Source organism: Manacus candei, unplaced genomic scaffold (assembly GCF_025592945.1).
Source record: "Manacus candei isolate 608988 ecotype Guabito, Panama unplaced genomic scaffold, ASM2559294v1 h1tg000164l, whole genome shotgun sequence".
In the NCBI taxonomy this organism is placed as follows: Eukaryota; Metazoa; Chordata; class Aves; order Passeriformes; family Pipridae; genus Manacus; species Manacus candei.
Window position 1 is genome coordinate 32,383 of NW_026138212.1, and position 14,736 is coordinate 47,118.

Below are 14,736 nucleotides of genomic sequence, written 5' to 3' on the forward strand. Positions count from 1 at the left end.
GTGTTTGTATCGGTTCCCAGAAAAGTCATCAAGAATGGTTCCCCCCGCCGGATCCAGAGTGGTGTGAGGTGCCCAAAACCGTCCCCTTCTGCCCCAGCCACAGGGGAAGTTGGTGTCAGTGCCGGTGGGGGTTGAGGTTTCCCTTGGTGCTCTCGGTGGTCAGTCAGGCAGGGGCACTGCTGGGACTCGGTCAGGGAGCCGGGACCCCTCGGGCCGTGCTGGCACTTGGTCAGGCAGTGGGAGCCCCTCGGGCCCTGTCAGGACTCGGTGTTGGTGGGGAGACACGAAGCGAGGGTCAGCGAGGCCGGGGGTGTGGGCTGGGCAGAACAACGTGGGGACTGGTCCCTCCGGGTCCCTGGGGTGGGACGTGAAATTCAGTCCCCTTTGGGGCACGAGCCCACACAGGCTGAGGCGTCTGTGGCTGCAGCAGGAGCCTTGTGGGATGGTGGGAACAGAGAGCCAGGTGTGAGACCTTCCGTCCCACCCTCTGGCTGTGGCTTGTGGCTTTCGGTTTCTGGGTTTTTCTGCCTGTGGTTGGTGGTTGGTCTCTGTGCAGAGGCCTCGGGGAGGAACCCAGAATGGCCAGGTTTGCCAGAGCTCAGCTCACTGGGGTGCCGGGGTCTGCAAAGGTGAGCAGTGCTGGAGGTGGATGACAGGGGGAGGCTGCTCCAGGGCTCTGTGCTCCACAGCGTGGGGCAGCTCCAGGGGTCAGAGCTGGAGCCCTTGTGCGAAAGTGGGAGCAGGAGGAAACACCAAACCCTCAGCCAGCCTGGAGCAGGGGCTCTGGCTGAGGACCCTCGTGGGCTGGGGCTGGCTCCATCTCCCCCAGACCCTGGGGGCAGCACCTGCTGTGTGAGTGGAACATGGAAATGGATGTTCTCACCTACAGTGTTGTGAAGGTAAGTGTCACGTGCCAGGTGACATCTCCATTCTTTGACGTCCCAAGGGTGACACTTCCTTCTCTAAATCCATTATTTGTGAGCACTGAAGCTCTGCCTTGGGGTCTGGGGTCTGTCCACAGGGAGGAAGCTGGTTGGGTTTCCTGGAGCAGGTTGTTTGTGGCTGGAGTGCTGCAATCCCCCCGCTCCAGGTGGGATACAGGGGGATTACTAACGCTGTTCTCACCGCTGACTCTTGTTGTTTGTGGGAAAACAATCTCTGCCCGTGTGTGGATGCCATTAGTCACCACGCTCGCCTCAGGAGGACGACGAGGTGGGAGCAGCAGTAACACAGCGTTTGTTGGGGTGCTCAGGCCCACGTGAGCATCTCGTGGTGTTGTCAGTCTCGGTAGCTTTTTAGCTTGTGTTTTGAAAATACTTCCTTTGCTCCTCTGCTGTTCCTGAGCAGATGCCTGAGGGAACAGGGCGAAAGGACAGGACCTTTTCGTGGCTTTGGTTGTTTTGCATGTTTTCCAGGGAGGGAGGAGCGATCTCAGAGAGCTTTGGGAAGCACTGTTGGGAACATCCCTTTGGGGCTCTGGGCTTCTCCGCTTTCCACAGAGCTCAGTGTCTCTCTGGTCCTACCATTTGCTGGGGGTCGGCTCTTCTCAGAATTCCTGTGCGTGTCGTCGGTGTCTGCGATGCCGTGTGTGCAGAGCCAGAAGGACCTGAGGACAGGTGTCTGTCTGGTCAGTGCACACTTGGCTTGGGGGGCTCAGGCTCCATCCGCTGCTGGGGTGGGTCGGGGGGTTGCATGTGGGTGCAGGAATGTCCTGTGTCTGCTGGGCACACGAATGTGAGGGCACGTCTGAAGGAGCTCCACGGCCATATCTAAAGGACAGCTCCTTGGCCATCTTTTGCAGGCTGCTGTGGGGTCTCTGCCTTCTTGTCAAGTTAGAAGAGATTTTCCAGCTTCCTCCATCTCCTGCCCAGGAGGCCCTGTTCTCCTTCCAACTGCCACATGGACTTTTCTGTCCTCTGTGTCCCATTACTGCACTGTTCACATCTTAGTTTCACCCCCTTGCTATTTTTCTTGTCTTTTCTCCTTTCCTCCCCTACCTTTGGAATAAGGTGGAGGATTTTCACTGTTTGAATGATCGTTATGGGAGGAATTTTAAAGCCAGGGTGAGGTTCAAGGACCAGAGGAGGTCTCCTTTAGTTCTCTAACCAAATTTTCACATGGCCTTTTGTCTTTGGATTTCAAAATCCCTAGGAGATTTCCCAATGTCTGACCTAATCATGCTAAGGCTGCTTGTACCTGCAGCCATTGCTGGAGTATCACCAGTGAGGAGCTTGGGAATTGGGAACATCCTGGTGCCTGGGGACAGCCTGGTTCCGTGGGAATGTCCCTGTACCTGGGAACATCCCAGTGCCTGGGAACATCCTGGTGCCTGGCAGCATCCTGGTGCCTGGGGACAGCCCTGTGCCCGGGAGCAGCCTGGTGTGTGGCTGACAGCACGGCAGGACTGCCCATGCCCCAGAGTGCAGGTACCAGACTACCTGCACATTTAGTCAGGGTACTGGTATGAATGTTCCTGTGCACAGAAGGGCCTGGGGGTGGCTTGAGGAGCAGAAGCGATCGCTGCTGCCTTGATCTTGTATTACACCCCACAGGTAACACCCTGAAGTGTTACCTTCTAGGGCTTCCCTGTGGCACTGGGGTCTGGAATGGCTTAGGAAGTGTCGTCTCTACATCTGTCTTGCAGTGTGTGGGTGCAGGATCTGCAGCACAGCTGCCCTCGCAGGGTCCATGGCACGGCTGCCCTTGCCAGAGGGCTGGCAGCGATTTGGTGCTCAGCTTCTGTCCTTGGCGGGCAAGAGCGTGGCCCCTGTTTGGGTGACATGGGCATGACCTCACGTACGTGGGAGGGAGGCGTTTGCTTCAGTGCTGCATCCCGGGGTGGGGAGAAGGTGGCAATTTCCTCGTCAGCTGCTCGAGGTTTGCGGCAGGACCCGAGCTGGGGGTGCGCAGTGTGGGAGGAGGGAGGGAGCTGGTGCTGGAGTCGGCTCTCCTGTGCCTGCTGTTTACTTCCCAGCTGGTGTTAACTCTCTGCTGGCTGGGCCCGTTCCTCCTCTCCTTGGAAACTGGGGGGAACAAACTGCTCTGAGGCACCTCTTGCCTTGAAAAGTCAGTCAGCCGGTCAGGTGTCAAACCTGGGGCTCTGCGCTGAGAAGGGAGCATGGGGCAGGAGCAGGGCAGGGCACAGGGGTCCAGCTGGCAGTGAGGGCCTGCGTGGACCTTGGACCCGAAGCAGTGCCTCATGTCTTCGTCCCAACACCCTTGGCATGTGCGGGGGTTGAGGGGCAGATGGGGGTTTGGCAATGGAGAGGGTGAGGACATTGTCTCTTGTGAATGGGGTGGTTGGGGTGACCAGAGAAGGCTGTTGGGGTGGTTGAGGTGACCAGAAAGGGTTACCACAATGGAGCTCTGTGGTCTGTGGTGCTGTTGTGCTGAGTGCTGAGCTCCATGGCAATGTTGGCTGTGCTGGGTGCTGAGCCCCATGGCAATGCTGCTGTGCTGGGTGCTGAGCTCCATGGCAATGTTGGCTGTGCTGGGTGCTGAGCCCCGTGGCAATGTTGGCTCTGCTGGGTGCTGAGCCCCATGGCAATGTTGGCTGTGCTGGGTGCTGAGCCCCATGGCAATGTTGGCTGTGCTGGGTGCTGAGCCCCATGGCAGTGTTGGCTCTGCTGGGTGCTGAGCCCCACAGCTGAGCCAAGAGCCTGTCGCAGGACTCAGTGCGAACGTGTCCCCCTGCTCAGGGCCAGGGAACGCCTCCATCTCCTTCTCCCTCCTGCTGCCCGGGCTGAGGGCGGCTCTGTCCCGCCCCATGGGGCAGCAGGCAGGGCCTGCCCCCGCCACCGCCTGCGAGTGACGGGGCTGTGACGCGGTGGCGGCGCGGGCTGTGACGCGGGGCTGCGGGGGCTGCGGGGGCTGCGGCGCTGCACCCCACGGCCGGGTCGCCGAGCCTGCGCCCCTGGACGCTCCGGTCTGGCAGAGCCTCATCAGTATTCCTGGTGCATGGCCGAGCCGGCTGGAGCTGGTCTGCAGAGCCCGGCAGCTCCAGCGCTGTCCTGGCACAGCGCTCGGGGTCCTCCCGCAGCTGCGGGGGCTCAGCCGCCGTCCCTGGCACTGCACGGAGCCCTCCTGCTCCGCTGCTCCGGCTGCACAGCGTGTGCTGGGGGTTCTGGGTGCCCCACAGTCTGATCTCATGCCGTGGTCACCTGTCCTGCACCCTGTCCTGATTTTGGTCCTGGCTGTGGTGCTCAGCCTGGTCCCCTGCCCACGGTCCCTCTGCCGGCACGTTCTGTGTGGGGCTGTCGGCCTCAGGCACTTGCAGTCCCGATAGCATGTAGGGCCTGGGGCTGGCTGGTGTCTGTCGTGTGCTCCTGGTCTGCCTCTGGCATCTGCCCACTGTGAGGGCACTGGGAACTTGCAGGGCCACCTGTACTGGGAACCTCATCCCCGGCTGCCGAGGCAGTGCCAGTCCCTTGTTCACACAGGATGTGTGGGGCTGCAGGGGGTCCCCCAGACTCAGGCCCCTCTGCAGACAGACAGTACTTTCAAACCCAGGAGGGATGATGAGTGCAGGTGTCCCACCCTCCCGGCTGGGCATCCCCCTGACAACACAACCTGCATATCTGCAGACCTCCAGAGCAGCAATACCTGTTGGGTCTGGGGGAGCAGTAATACCAGTGCATTAGGTCTGGGGGAGCACAGGGATACCAGTGCCATGGGGTCTGGAGGAGCACAGTGGAGCATTTGACCATGGTTCAGACTCCTTTTCCATTTCGGGGCTCCACCCTGAACATCCCACCAGCACCAGCCAGCACTGGAAAATTCCCTGGCTCTCGAACTCTTCCCGTGCAGCTGTTGTTGAGCCTTTCATGGATTCTGTTAATTTCAGCCAGATGTTCGTGCCATAACATTTGTGCCATGCGTGTAACTCACAGAAGTGCTGGTAGGAGACCAACTTGCTTCTATCCCCAGGCACCTGCTGTGGGTCAGATCGCCAAAGCCTGATGTCCGTGTTACTTCCTGGCTCTTGGAGATGCTTCTGGAGCCCTGCATGGCTGTGGTAGCTCCAGCTGAGCCGCTGCCCACCGGGTGGGTGAGCTGTCACCTGTCATTTGCGTTAGACACGCACACAGCACCAGTCCAACCCAGTGTGCTCGTGGCATGAACTGCTGGAGAAGAGATGTGTGAAGGTGGGTGGGGCATTTCAGTGGTGGCTGTCTCCAAACGCTGGTGGCCTCTGGTCTTGTTGTCAGAGCAGTTCCTCCGCTGGTGGAGGGCTGGGGCAGCCAGAGCCCACGTGCTGCCCAGACCTGGTGGGGTTTGAACCTGTCCGTGGGTGCAGGTGCCCCGCAGCCCTTGGCCTCAGAACTTGGCACTGAGGCTTCATTTTAGTCTATTTCAGATGTAGGAATAACACAGAGGGGATCGTGTCAGTGCACATATCAGTGCACAGAGCAGATGGAAACCTGTGCTGCAAAACAGCCTCATTAGGTAAAGACACCACTGTGCCATTCCTGTGGTAAGGATCAGTATCTTACTGGGATGCAGCAGGACAGGTGTTGTACCTGTATTTCTTTTTGGGATGCTGGAGGCCCCAGCTGAGTGTTGTGCCTGCATTCTGGCTTTAAGAAAGATGGTGACAAACTGCAGAGAACCGAGGGATGAGGACATCATCAGCTGAGGAGAACTCTCTGGGTTTCTCAATAGGCTTAAGGGAGTTTTGGATGGGGTCACTGGAGGAGGAAAAGCTGGAGCAGCAAGGAGGGCACAGGACTGGAGAGGGTTGGGGAGGTCAGAGGGGTGGGTCAGACAGACCCTGTTGGGGGGACCCAGCATGTCTGGTCCCACCTTGGTGGGCAGCGTGTGGTGCATCATCTCTCCAGCAGACAGTCTGTGCTTCAGCAACACCTCACAGCCAGAACCTGCCAGAATATTTTAAAAAGCTGAGACTCATGTGGAAGGGAAACCATCTGGTGCTGTCGGAGTACACGTTAAACCTAGGATTTGGGAAGGGATGAATATAGACAGTCCTGTCTCCCTGTAGGAACAACTTTGCATCCCTGGGAGCACAGAGCTGTGCCAGGGGTGGTGGGAAGGAGCTCATGAGCCTTCTGCCCTGGTTCCCTGCCCAGGGCAGATACGTGTGCCTGAGGTGTCCCTGACAGGTCGGCTCTGACAGCCCAGTCCCTGTAGCCAGCCCCGTCGGGTGTTCAGTGCTTTGGAAGACGTTCCTTCATAATTGCTTCCTGCAGAATTCCTCGTCCTCGCTGCAGTGTGGCTGCTCCTGGAGACGGGATGGCAGATGCTGTGGATGCGGGTCGGATCCAGTCTGGCAGCTCATGTGTTCCTGTGACCTTGGCACAGATGGCAGAGCTGCAGCTCTGGCAGGTTGTCAGGCGCCTTCTGCTCAGTCCCGGGCATGGGTGCCCGTTGGCTTGGGAGGGAGGGGAGCAGCATGTGTCCACCTCTGCCCACAGAGCATGGCCATGGCATAGGGAGGGGCAGCTCTGAGCTGCTGCTCCGTGTGTCTGGCAGCAGGTACTGGGGAGGGGAACTGCCGGGGTAAGCTGGAACTGTCTGGCAGGTGTGAACACCCGAGGGAAGAGCAGGATGTGCAGCCTTGGGAGAGGCTCTGGGTGGGAGCTCTGCTCCCATGCACTGGCATGGGGGTCTATGGTATTGATGGGGTGGGAGGGAAGGCAGATAGTGGGACCTGTGGGCTTAGGAGAGGATGGAGAAGGGAGGGGAAGGGGCTTGGTTGAGGCGCCGGCTATGCTGTGGGGAGGGGAAGGACTGAAGGTGGGGTTTGGCTGTGTCCCAGAGCTGGATGCCTCCAGAGAACTGGAGACTGTGGAGGAGGATGAGGGAAAAAAAAGAGAGGGTGAAGTCCAACAAGGTGATGCTCCCAGTGCCGCTCCCGGTGCCAGCCCTGCCGGGATCCCGGTGTCGTTCCCGGTGTCGTTCCCGGTGCCAGCCCTGCCGGGATCCCGGTGTCGTTCCCGGTGCCAGCCCTGCCGGGATCCCGGTGTCGTTCCCGGTGCCGATCCCGGTGCCAGCCCTGCCAGGATCCCAGTGTCGTTCCCGGTGTCGTTCCCGGTGCCGTTCCCGGTACCGTTCCTGGTGTCGCTCCCGGTGTCGTTCCCGGTGCCGTTCCCGGTGCCGTTCCCGGTGCCGATCCCGGTGTCACTCCCGGTGCCGTTCCCGGTGCCGTTCCCGGTGCCGTTCCCGGTACCGTTCCTGGTGTCGCTCCCGGTGTCGTTCCCGGTGCCGTTCCCGGTGCCGATCCCGGTGTCACTCCCGGTGCCGTTCCCGGTGCCGTTCCCGGTGTCGCTCCCGGTGCCGTTCCCGGTGTCACTCCTGGTGCCGATCCCGGTGCCGTTCCCGGTGCCGATCCCGGTGCCGTTCCCGGTGCCGGTCCCGGTGCCGCGGGCGGCAGCGGCCAGCGTGGGCGCAGCGCCCCCTGGCGGACACGGCGGGCCCGTTCCCGGTCCCGGTCCCGGTCCCGGTCCCGGTCCCGGTCCCGGTCCCGGTCCCGGTCCCGGCGCTGCCCCGGCGGGGCCCGGCCCAGTCCCGGTCCCAGCGCTCGGCGCTGCCCCGGCGGGGCCCGGACTGGCCCTGTCCCGGTGGGCGCCCCGCCCCGGCTCCGGGCTGGCCGGGCAGCGCCGTCGCTCCCCGGTGCGGGCTCTCCCGCGGGCACCGAGCGCGGCCGGGCGGCGACAGGGACCGGGGACAGGGACCGGGGACGGGCAGCCCCGGGACGGCTCCGCCGCCGCCGCCCGTCCCCCGCGCTCGGTGCCGCCGGTGCCCGCGGAGGGCGCGGCGGGCGGGGCGGCCCCGGCCCCCGCCCCATCCCCACCGCGGCCCCGGCCCGTTCCGGGGCGGGCCGGCCCAGCCCCGCGCCGGCGGCGCCGAGCGCGGCCCGGACATGCGGGCGCGGCGTGGGAGCCCCGCGCCGGCGGCGGAGAGCGGCGGGCGCGGGGCCATGGGGCAGCCCCGCCGCTGACCATGGCCGAGGGCTGGCGCTGGGCCGGGCCGGGCCGGGGCGCCCCGCGGCCGAGCCCCCGCCGCGCGGTCAGCGTCTGCGAGTCGCTGGACCTGCAGGGCGTCCCCGCCGTCCAGGCCGCGCTCGGCGCCGCGCAGCAGCAGCGCCGGCGGCCCAAGAGCTTCTGCGCGGCGGGGAACGGGCTGCCCGGGGCGCTGCTCCCGCCGCCGCCCCCCGCCCGCGCCCGCGGCGGCCTCCTGGACCTGCTCCGGCTGCGCTCGCCGCGCAGGCAGAGCCCCGAGGGCGAGAGCGACGGCCCCGACGGGGCGCAGCGCCCGCGCCCCAGTAGCATGACCTTCCTGCCCACCGCCCGGCCGCCGCAGTCCGCCGAGAGCCCCGGCTTCCTCCGGGGCGGCTCCCTCTGGGGCAGCCGCCGCTGGAACCTTTTCGGGGGCAGCGGCTGGAGCGGCTCCAGCCCCAGGAAGAACTTCAGCTCCCTGCGGAAAAGCTTCAGCTTTCGCCTGCGCCGGGGCCACGAGCTGCGGCGGTCGGAGTCCGGGGGGCTCCTGCGCCCCGCGCGCCTTCGCACCAAGAGCGAGGGCGACGCCAGCTCGCTGCACACCTGCCCCAGCAAGCGGGACCTACTCTACCCGGAGCTGGCCAGGGTCGGGGGCCGGCTCCCCACCGACCCCACACAGACGGGAGGACTCTGGAAACTCCTCACGAGCCGCTTCCGAAGGCGAGAGCGTGGCAGCGCTGGCAGCACGTGCCCCAAGGACCCCCACGGCGGTGTCGAGCCCATCCTCCTGGGAGGGGGCCCACTGCGGGCGCTGGGTGAGTGAGCGCAGGAGCGGTGCTGGGCTGGTGAGAGCCCCCTGCACCTGTGAGACCTGCAGGGACAGGCTGCTGTGGCCTCTCCCAGCCGAGGTCTTGGGCTGGGCACGGGCACCTGGTTCTGTCCTGGTGCTCTGGGGTCTGTGCTCAGCTGCGGCGAGGTCGTGTGAGCATTCCTGGTGCCGTGGGGTCGGCGGTGCTGGAGCAGCTGTGGGGTAGCTGCCTGGGAGGAATGCTCCGGGGTCCAGTTCCCTTGCTGGCCACACACCTGGGAGTCAAGCACACATGTTCCACGTCCTTCTTGCCCCAGTGGTGTCCCAGCAAGGGCAGGGAGGGCTGAGCCTTGTGCAGTGGCACTGGGGGAGCAGGAGCTCGGTGGGAGGGGAAGAGGAGTGCTGTTGGTGGGCTCCTGAGCAAGTGGGACCGTTTGGGAGGTTGCCAGAGCAGAGGCGTGGAGCAGCATGGGGGGTTGGGGAGCACAGAGATGGTCCTGCACCCCCCTCCTGTGAGCAGCTCCCTGGTGCCAGGCCATCCAGAGGATGCTCTGCTGGGATCATCCTCGGGGCCGAGTGGAGGCCGGATGTTTGTGAGCATGGGACACTCACTATGTGTGGGGCAGCCTCTGGAGAGCAGGGGTGGTATCCCCGGTGATGGCACAGGGGGATAGGACCCGTGGTCCTCCCCAGGGAACCCACACTCGATGGGGACTGGCAGCTGAAGAGCTCTCAGGTGCTCGATTCCAGTGTCTGGTGGGGGGTTCTCCAGTATCGGGGTTGTGTGGGGCCTCAGCCAGAGCTGCGTGAGCTGTGCCTCCGTGCTCTGTCCCCTTCCCGGCCCTGTGGAAGGAGCTATGGGCGAGCCCTGAGCCCTGGCAGGGCTGGGAGGCGAGAGCAGCATCCACAGCTTTTTAAGGCATGGAACGTGCGGAGCTGGGGGCTGGGCTGGGCCCCGCTGCCCGCTCCCGGTGGGGCCTCGTCGGGTTCCATTGCTCTGCTCTGCATCCGGGCGTTGTGGAGGCAGTTCTGCACTTGGCTCGTGTGCTGGAGGGACAGCTTGGGGCTGGCAGGCTCCCCAGGGAACCCGCACGGTCCCGGGGAACCTGCACACTCCTGAGCCAGCGGCTGCCCAGGGCAGCGTTGTGCCCAGAACACTCTCTGGGAGGGCTGGCCTGCAGGGACCAGCACGGAAGCAGCTCTGCTGCTGCCCAGGGAGCTCAGGGGGCTCCTTCCTGCAGCCCCTCGTGCCCTTGGGGCTCGCTGTGCTCCAGGGGAAGGGTCTGGAGGCTCCGGTGGGTGCGAGGGCTGCCGTGTGCCACGAGGCAAAGGGCTGGGATGCTCTGCGCTCGCGGGGGGCCCGCTCTGGCAGGGCAGCCCGGGCCGGGTGCCGGGTGCTGGCTGGGTGGCGGGAGGTTCCCAGGCGAGGGGAGGCTGCGCTCATGGCTGGGGAATGTGGGTGTACGCGGGCAGGGAGGGCCGGGCCCTGCCCCTGCAGCGGGGGCCTGTTCCTGCTTGCCGGCAGCTTCCAGTGGGAGCTGCGCCAGCAGCAGCCGGCCCGGCAGCCGCACTCACAGAGGAGCAGCCGAGGCTGAGCACTCCACTGGTGTCTTTGCCCTCACCTGGCTGCTCCATTGAACAGGTAGGGGCTCCCGTTGGGCCTGTCTGTGGGAGACCCTGCTGAGGATTCCATGGGGAGTGCTGTGGGGGGCTTGGGGCCCCTCCAGCTGTGACCAGCCAGATCATGCGGGACCACTGCTTGTCACAAGGGTTAGTGTTTGCCACCATAGCTCGTGCTGGAAGCAGAGGCTCAGGGATGACCTTTCCAGGCTGCCCCTGGCACTGTGGCTGCAGCCCTGGCCTGGGGCTGCAGAGCTCACGGTGGGTTTGATCACTCTGAGAACACCATGCATTACCTGCAGGTACCTGCACAGCCCCTGTACCCACCAGACCTGTGTCCTCCTGCGGACAGTGAGGAGTGAAGAGACAGCAGTGAAGTCTGCAGAGCAAAGCAACTGCTGCTTGTTCTGTCTCATGCCCTGTCTCCCCATTGTGTCTCTGCTCAGCACGTTGGTCCCTGGGCCATGGCTCGCTCCAGCTGTGGGCCTCTGAGCCACGGCTGGAGGAGCACAGCCTTAGTGCTGCTCTGGTGGAGCTGCTCAGGAGGTCTCATCTCTGCCCCATCCCTGTTCCAGTCTTGCAGGCCGATGGCATTCCAAACCTTCTTGACATCCCACAAACTTTGATGGTCCGTGCGGGTGCTACCCACCTTGCCCTGGGAAAGCTGCTGGTGCAGCCCCAGCTCGCCCTCCCGGGGGTGCAGCTGCAGCTGTGGTTATCAGCGCTTGGAAAAGCTGGATGTAGGAGTCCCGGCAGAGAGCCAAGCCAGCACTCTCCCTGTTTCCAGAACCTGGAGTGGTTTGTTTACAGCACGCTGCGATACCCACCCAGCACTGTGCTCTGCATCCAGACATACCCACAGAGAGCCAGGAGGATGCTCTGAGTGCTGCTCCCAGCCCTGGAGGGGTTCGACTGGGATGGAGCACAAGGAGGGGTGATGGGGGATTTTCGGGGTTTGTTACCCAAAAAACATAAAGGGATGGTCCTTGTGTAACAGGCAAGGGAGGGCAACAGCCCTTGGGACTGGAGAGCAAAGTGAACATAGTCCAGCCAACTCAGACTGACCCAGGTGATCGTGGTTGGTGGTTCAGAGGAACGTTTCTAGGTATCCAGGTGTTGGCTGGTGCCGTTCCAAAGAGGCTCTCTAATAGGCATGGGCTTGGGAAAACTGGACTTGTTAGGGATTGGAGTTGTCCTTGTGCATGGACTGTGTGAAGGGTACAGCATCTCTGATGGCTCAGGATGTGTTCCTCACCCAAGAGAATGGCCTGAAGTCGTGTCAGGGAGATCTAGGCTGGATCTCAGGAAAAGGTTCTTTTCCCAGAGGGTGGTTGGGCGCTGAACAGGCTGCCCAGGGCAGTGGTCACCACCCCAAGGCTGACAGAGCTCAAGGAGTGTTTGGACAATGCTCTCAGGGACACTAGGTGGGTTTGTTGGGATGTCCTGGGCGTGGCTGAGTTGGACTCAATGATCCATATGGGTCCCTTCCAGCTCAGGATATTCTGTGATTCTGTGATCACAGCCTGTCCCCTCTCCCAGGGAGCCATGCCCTGCTTTTCGAGGTGCTTTGAGGTACCTCCGTTCACTCTCCTGTGTGGAGACTGATGTGCAGGGCATGTGAGGGAAAGCTCCTGGGAGAAGAGGGGTGTGTTTTCTCCTGGATCAGGTGAAGTTTGCATAGTGAGTTGGGTAGGTCATGATAAGTATCACCTCGTGTTGGTACCTGCCTCGGCTGAGCGGGGAGCACTGGTGGGGCTAGAGATGCCTGGGATGCTGAGGCCAGAATGGTGTCTGTGCTTCGGAAAAACTTGGGAGGTCTAGAAGGTGTCAGGGAAGGAGCTGTCGGGACAATGCTCTGGAAGGCCCAGCTCTCAGGATGAGGTCAGAGAGTGTGCAGTGGGTGCAGAGGTGTCTGACTGCAGTCACAGGCAGCCCCCAGGGAGAGGGAACTCCAACTCCAGCGCCTTCAGTGTTCATCTGCCAGCACTTGTGGGGTTGCAGAGCTGGAGCTGAGGTCAGGCGTGTTGGGAACAGGTTTTTGCTGGCAAGATGGGTCCTCACTGTGCTGGGTAGCAGTGTCTCTCCATGTCACTGTGCTGGATTCTGCCTTCCAACAGATGCTGTCCTTCCATCACAGGGAGGTTTGGTTTGGGACTTTGCTCTGCCGCTGTTGGGACAGGGACTGGAAAGCAGCAGGTGCTGAGAGATGGAAACACCTGGATCTCCCTGAGTGCACACTGACAGCGAAGCCTGGTGACAGGAACTGCTGCCGCGCGGTGTGATGACGGAGCGAAGGTGGCAGTTCCTGATCGTGCCCTGTTTCACCGAGAGACACACAATTATCTCCTTTCACTGCTGCAAAGTGTTCAAAGCTCTGGTGAGGTAATCCTTGCTGAGATCATGTCCTGCAGTGGGTTCTCGCACTGACTTAGTGCTGACTGGGACACTGGCCATGCCTGTGCTGGTCCTTAACCTGGAGAAATCCCTCTCCTGCCAGCATTGCCAGGGCTGAGGCTTTATCAGCCTGGCCCAGGAAGGGTGGCTGTGCCCAGGAAGGGTGGCTGTGCCCAGGCACGCTGCCTCTGCCGCCCTTTCATCTACGTGTGCGGGCAGGTGGATCCGTTGGACGTGGTTTGTGTGGCCTCTGCTGTGTTTGCTCAGCCTCTGACCTGGTTTCAAGGCTGGGTTTAGTGTCCAGGATTGCAGTGTCCAAGGGAGTTCCACCGTGGCTTGGATAATGAGTTGGTTAATTATTAGTTGCTGTGTGGGGAGACCAGATGTGTCTGGCACTGGCGCTTCTGGAGCACAGGGTAGATGAACCTGCTGCACGTCATCCCATGGAGGGAGCAGCTGAGGTGAGGAGTCGGGTTTGCCCAGCCAGCCCCTTCCTTCTCCCAGTTTTCCTGCAGCACATGTGTGTGAGCAGCCATGGGGCCATGGCTGAACCCCCTCCAAGCTTTCTGCAGGGCACGAGGGCCGCAGTGTCTGGGCTGTGCCGCGAAGGTGCTGGTTGTGCCTCCTTGATGTGTGATGCTGCTGTCCCATATCTGGGGCCCGGTCTGAGGGTCCTGCTGGTGTCCAGGATAACTGACTGAGGAATGTCAGCTACAGGGAGTCTGCTTCATGTCCCTGTCTGCTCTTCTGCCCTACCTCCCAAATTTCCACCTTCTGCAACAGAGCCACCTACACCGGGAAACCTCCGTCAGCAGAAGATTCCGAGCATAACGGAATTGGCCTGAATCTCCTTTTCCCAGGCCAGGCCAGACTGATCTCCTCTCACGTGGTTGAGTTGTGGAGCCAAGGACACTGCTGGGCTGTGCTGAGGCTCTTGTGTGACAGTGGTGCCCTGAGCCCACTGCTTCTTTTGGATACACCTGGGAAGGTGTTGAACTGTAGCACAGACAGTCTAGTCCCCTCTGTGTGATTAAACAACAAAGAGAAGAGGGAGGCAGAGTGACCAGGTGTGCTTTCCTGTGGAATACCAGGGTATGCAGCCAGTCCAGCAGTGAAGCTGAGCAAGTAAATCGTGCCTCCTGTGCTACATGAATGCCAGTGCTGAGAGGGAGGACAGTCCCTGGAGGTGTCACCTGCTGGAGGCAATCCCTACTGGGCAAACTGGCACCAGGACCCAGGGGATGTGGGGAAGGTGCTCACACTCATCTGCCTGCTGGGATTTTGGGTGGTGCCTTTGCTCCGGTCAGGTCACCAGTGGCTCTCTGAGTGCATCCACGTGGTTACTGCTTCATCCAGGAGATGATGGGGATCTCGTACCTGTTCCAGTGGGGAGCAGTGCCCGAGGGCTGGGCACCCCTGCACCCCCTAGGCATGGCGGGTGGTTGGGGAGGGTCTGGCCGCCCTGGAGAGAATGGTGCTGTTCGAGGGGAGCTCCCACCCCCAAATCACCCTCCTGCAGCTGCAGACTCAGACCTTCCCTGTGCTGCTCTGGTGTGTAACAGCTGCACAACACACAGGGTGTGTAATGTCACACCAACAGGATTCGTAGCCGTGAGTGCAGGGAATTGCCACGCGCTGCATTTTAGCAGCGAAGGATCAAGATTGGATGGACAGAGCTGATGTCAGAGTCGTGTCACTGGTATTTGGCAGCTGGGTGCTTGGCCTGTGGCTGTTTTAGGTTGAGAAACTGCTCTTGAGTACCCTTTGACAGCTCTGTGGTGCCATCCATGCCTGCCCATGCACGGAGCTGCTGGAGCTGCCAGCAGACAAGGGAAGTGAGTGTGAGAAATCGAGGGGGATCCATTCTGGGGGTGTCTGAGATCCGGAGCCGCCCCTGTGAGCAAGGGTGCAGGTGGCTGCAGGACACAGGGCACAGGTGCCGTGAGAGATGAGTGACAA

At 62.1% G+C, this 14,736-nt stretch overlaps 1 protein-coding gene across 3 annotated transcripts in view; it reads left to right on the top strand.

The window, feature by feature from the left end:
- AGAP3 (ArfGAP with GTPase domain, ankyrin repeat and PH domain 3) overlaps nucleotides 1–14,736 on the top strand; it is a 110,320-nt gene that overhangs the window by 23,438 nt on the left and 72,146 nt on the right. The window contains exon 1 of one of the 3 annotated variants that reach the window (XM_051773016.1): nucleotides 7,945–8,770. The exons of the other annotated variants lie outside the window; for them this stretch is intronic. Within the exon in view, the coding sequence (XP_051628976.1) occupies nucleotides 7,960–8,770 (811 nt within the window). The 5' untranslated portion in view covers nucleotides 7,945–7,959. Of the gene's footprint in view, nucleotides 1–7,944; nucleotides 8,771–14,736 lie in introns of those variants that run through there. 3 annotated transcript variants of the gene reach the window in all.